The 4,958-nt window shown below is 40.7% G+C and overlaps 1 protein-coding gene across 2 annotated transcripts in view; it reads left to right on the top strand.

The window, feature by feature from the left end:
* SLC25A12 (solute carrier family 25 (aspartate/glutamate carrier), member 12) overlaps positions 1–4,712 on the top strand; it is a 125,419-nt gene extending 120,707 nt beyond the window's left edge. For both annotated transcript variants that reach the window (XM_011945947.1, XM_011945948.1), the window contains 3 exons: positions 1,120–1,278; positions 1,406–1,496; positions 3,605–4,712. In XM_011945947.1, the coding sequence (XP_011801337.1) occupies positions 1,120–1,278; positions 1,406–1,496; positions 3,605–3,806 (452 nt within the window). In that variant the 3' untranslated portion in view covers positions 3,807–4,712. The remainder of the gene's footprint in view (positions 1–1,119; positions 1,279–1,405; positions 1,497–3,604) is intronic.
* The last annotated feature ends 246 nt before the right edge of the window (positions 4,713–4,958 follow it).

Below are 4,958 nucleotides of genomic sequence, written 5' to 3'. Positions count from 1 at the left end.
GAAAAACAGCCAGAGAAGAAGAGTCTAATTGTGGACAGGCGTTTGCCAGTGGTTGACTGAACCAACTAAATATTTCCATGGAACTGTCAGCACCAACTTTTTCCCCATAGACATTTGATGTCAGTTTTCAGAATGAAACTATTTTTTCTAATTTTTATCAGTCAAGATTTGCTAGCAGGAACTGAGAACATTCAAAAGTCTGCCTCCAAAGGCAGGCAGTTTACCTAGTTTCATCTGAATAGGGTGCAAGGCCATGCCAAGGGGAGGTATTTGCATTCTTCTCTAGCAGAACCCCCTACAAGGCTGCCAGCACTATCTGCCTAGTGAGGATACAGTGATATTCAGGCCAAATTGAATTTCTTTCCCCTGGGGAAGATTATTTTGCTCCTTTGCTCTCCGTTTTATTTTATAAGTAAAAGGTGTGGTTGTGAAATCCGTCTTCTGTGTCCTGCTGCTGATCAATCTCAACATGACCCCAGAGAGCTCGGGCACAGGGGCCTTTCCCTGACCAGCTCCCCTATTGTTTCTTAACTGACTGCCTGGCCACCTCTCGCTCCAGTTGTAATGACTTTTGTCGTGTAAGCATGTCTGAAAGGAGCCACAGTTAACTCTCAAGGTAGCCCTTCAAACAAGCGAGTGATTATGAGTATTGATATTCACCTCCCACGCTACAGTTAACAAGAATCAGGAAAAACAGTAGTTTGGTGTCAGATACATTTAGTGACTCACTAAAATGACATTATCCTTTTTTTATACATAAAAAATACTTGTATCTTATTTTAAAAAAAGGGAGGTAAAATAATTGAAACTGAAAGAGAACACTTGGGAATTGTCTTATTAATATTGCTACTTTTTTTTTCCTTTCACAGTTATTTGGGATCATGCAATGTAGAGTGATTTTTTTTTTTAATTCAGGGAAAAAAAATAATTTTCCACTGATTACACTGAAACAGCTAATAGGCTTCTATGTCCTTTTCCCATTAGCGGCCAGACATCTATTTAAAGAGTTTTGAGTTCCGCTCAAGTGATTGAAGTTGCAGACTCTATAGTAGATGTTAGCAGTATTCCTATCTTTTATAAGGTACTCTAGATAAATTAAATGTAGTTTTCTTCTGAAAGGTGTCCCAGCTGCATCTCTGGTGACCCCTGCTGATGTCATCAAGACAAGACTGCAGGTGGCTGCCCGCGCTGGCCAGACAACATACAGTGGTGTCATCGACTGTTTCAGGAAGATTCTCCGGGAAGAAGGGCCCTCAGCATTTTGGAAAGGGACTGCAGGTAGGCAGGGGCTGGAGCCATACAGAATAGCTGGCTGGCTCTAGCATCCTCCCCTGTAACTCAGTGGCTGTCTTTACCACATTTGTTCTGGCTTTGAGTCTCCCCTGCCCCTGCTTCTCTTTTTCAGCTCGAGTGTTTCGATCCTCTCCCCAGTTTGGTGTTACCTTGGTCACTTATGAACTTCTCCAGCGGTGGTTTTACATTGATTTTGGAGGCCTGTAAGTCAGCTGCTCAACTCCTTTACAAAGAAATCACTAAAACCAAAACAATTGTTTGCTCTGTCTACAAAGGCATTGTTGCAACTCTTAGAAAACTGATAAGACAGAACCTTTAATAAGTTCTGTCTTATCAGAATAAATGATAAGACCAATAAATGATAAGACATTTAAAAGATAATGCATTTAAAACAGTGAGCTTAAGAGGCATTTGTGTTAAGCGAGTAAAACTGTGACAGAGTGACATCATACATAATATTAAGCAGCTATTGGGGGATTTTAGGGAAGCAGCAGATTTTTTTAAAAAGACAGGATATCCTCTGTTGCCCAGGCTGGAGTGCAGTGGCATGATCTTGGCTCACTGTAGCCTCAACCTCCCGGGCTCAAGTGATCCTCCCACCTCAGCCTCCTGAGTAGCTGGGACCACAGAGGCATGCCACCACACCCAGCTAATTTTTGTACTTTTTTATAGAGATGGGATCTTGCTGTGTTGCCCGGGCTGGTTTCGAACTCCACCAGCCTTAGCCTCCCAAAGTGCTGGGATTATAGGCATGAGCTACCGTGCCTAGCCAGGAGGCAGCAGATTAAAATGCTGTGTAAATAATTGTCTTTTTTCATGTAAGCAAATACTGAACTTCATGGCGTTCTCATTATGTGGATTTTATTATATGGCCCTTTCACAGAAGTAATGTAAATGTATACCAGTAACACTTTTGTGCATTTTCTTTAAAAGTCCCAAGCCTTTTTGCATCTCTGGTACTTCATTATTCACCACAACTTATTATTAGTTAGGTGTAGATGTTCTGGAAGCTAATTTACTGGAAAAACCAATAGGCTTGAAGAGAGATTTTGCCCATGGATATAATCACTAGTGAGCTGTAGGCCAGAAATTGGGCTTCTAAAAGTTTATCACTTGAAGCTTGCACTGAGAAGAGGAATTATTAGTTGAATTTTCTGGGTGGGGAAGTTGTACCCAAAGCAAGCAATTATTAGCTTTTCAGCAGAAGACCAAGTACCGTTCCTGAGTCCTCACATCAGAAGCCTGTGAACTCCTCTGTGCCCAAAGGCCATATACGGAATCAGCTGTTGAACCAAGTGGAGGGACCTATGCAAAAAAAGTGAGAACAGTAGTCTTACAGTTGCATTGTAGAAATGTGAAGCTTCAGGCTTTTCCATGCTTTCATCTTCTGTAAAAGAACTAAAGCTATTTATTTCTCTCTCTCTCTCTCCTTTTTTTTTTTTTTTTTTCCTGAGTCTCGCTCTGTCACCCAGGCTGGAGTGCAGTGATGCGATCTCGGCTCACTGCACCCTTCACCTCCCAGGTTCAAGTGATTCTCCTGCTTCAGCCTCCCGAGTAGCTGGGACTATAGGCACGTGCCACCGCACCTGGCTGATTTTTTAAAAATATTTTTAGTAGAGACAGTTTCACCGTGTTAGCCAGGATAGCTTCTATCTCCTGACCTCGTGATCCACCTGCCTTGGCCTCCCAAAGTGCTGAGATTATAGGCGTCAGCCACCATGCCCTGCCTATTTCTCTTTAAATAATTTAATTGATATCTTTATGAGTCAAAAGAAAAATATATACTTTAAAAATTACTTTCATATATGCTAAGTGCAGAAAATTTGGAAAACCATAAAGCATAAAAGAAAAAAACCAGCCTGGGTGTGGTGGCTCACACCTCCCAGTGCTCTGGGAGGCCAAGGCAAAAGGATCGCTTAGACCAGAAGTTCGAAACCAGCTTTGGCAACATAGCAAGATCCCATCTTTACAAAGAGAAAAAAGAAAAAAATCATCCATAATCCTACTTCCCAGAGAGTCTTCATATTTGAATGTCTTTTCTTCTGACTTTTTTTCTATGGATCTGTTTATATATGTATACAAGTGTTGGAAATAAGGCCATTTCTCTTGTAAATCAAATATGTAGATAAGTTGCTATCAAAGAAGCCATAAATCATGACTGTGGTTTCTAGTCATGCAGCACAGGTGCCATGGAAATAGTTGAGACAAACACTCTTCTTTGTGGCACATGGGTCAAACCGAAAATGTCCAGCTGTAAGCTGCCCTCATCCACCTTCAGCATGCTAACCATTGGCTTTTTTTCTGTCAACAGCAAACCCGCTGGTTCAGAACCAACGCCTAAGTCACGCATTGCAGACCTTCCTCCTGCCAACCCTGATCACATCGGTGGATACAGACTCGCCACAGCCACGTTTGCAGGCATCGAAAACAAATTTGGCCTTTATCTCCCCAAATTTAAGTCTCCTAGTGTTGCTGTGGTTCAGCCAAAGGCAGCAGTGGCAGCCACTCAGTGATGAGACAACTGTTGAGTGTGGCAAAATGGCACCTTGAAGAAAGAGGCCTAGGAGAGCAGCCCTGTAATGTATCCAGTCAGCTGCATGGTGCTGACTGAGCTGAGGAGTCAAACTATTCTTTCTATATGACATATACATATACTTGTTTATAAAATAATCATTTGCCCAGGGAAAAAACCACAATGCTGTTTCAAGCTTTAGTCTTATGTGTTGAAATGTTTTTGTAAGCCTTGGCATGAATTAGTGTTCTAGACTCTGCTTTGCACAGCTTGCACTTACAGTGATTGTACATATTGTACATCTTTGTACAGAGACATCTTGGCACCTCATCCCAACAAATCACATTTGTAGAAATGTAATGCGGTTCTGAGTGGCTTGAAATGTACAGAATGTTTTGAAAGTGTTTTATTAAGAATCACACAAAAATAAATGTATTAAAATTAAATTCATTCTCTTATTGGTGACTTATGAAAATAAAGCATCAATATTGGATGTATTTAATTCCTAGTTTGTTTTCCATTCTGGAATAAAAAGGTATTTGCTGATAAAAGGCATAATGAGACATAGTGCTGATACCATTGAATAAGTGATACTTTGGAAAGATGCATGCCAGTGGATGCCAGAGGACCAGGCTAATGACTTGTGTGTGCTGATATGTTTCCATTTGTATTTAATGTGTGTGTAGACCCTTCTCTGTTCATCAATCAAAAAGCATTTCCTAGACAGCTCCTCTCCTGTCAGTGTGCATATAGAAACAGGGACATCTCCATCATTACTGGCTTAGTTTTGCTTTCCTTTGACACAGCAAGGCAAAGGCCAAGCTTTCAAAAGAGTAAAGGATACTTCCACAATTTTCCTTCATATGGATATGATTCCAGTTAAAAATAAAATGCACACCAAAATGTATACATGTAGTTTGATTTTTCTTCGTAAATATACTGATAATGCTTTTTGTTCTGATTGACTACTGATTCCAAAAAACTCATGATCAGGTTCGCCCTTTCTTCCACCTTTATAGAAAATAGAAAAATTAGTTTTAGAAAGGGCTAGCGTACAGTGAAGGGAGGGAAGAAGAAAGAGAAGAAAGGCTCTATATGGTGATTTAGTGGGGTCTAGGTTCTTACTTTAGAATCCAAATGCAAACTGTTCTAA

Source organism: Colobus angolensis, unplaced genomic scaffold, assembly GCF_000951035.1.
Source record: "Colobus angolensis palliatus isolate OR3802 unplaced genomic scaffold, Cang.pa_1.0 Scaffold247, whole genome shotgun sequence".
NCBI classification, from domain to species: domain Eukaryota; kingdom Metazoa; phylum Chordata; class Mammalia; order Primates; family Cercopithecidae; genus Colobus; species Colobus angolensis.
This window is presented reverse-complemented; position numbering and strand designations above follow the sequence as displayed.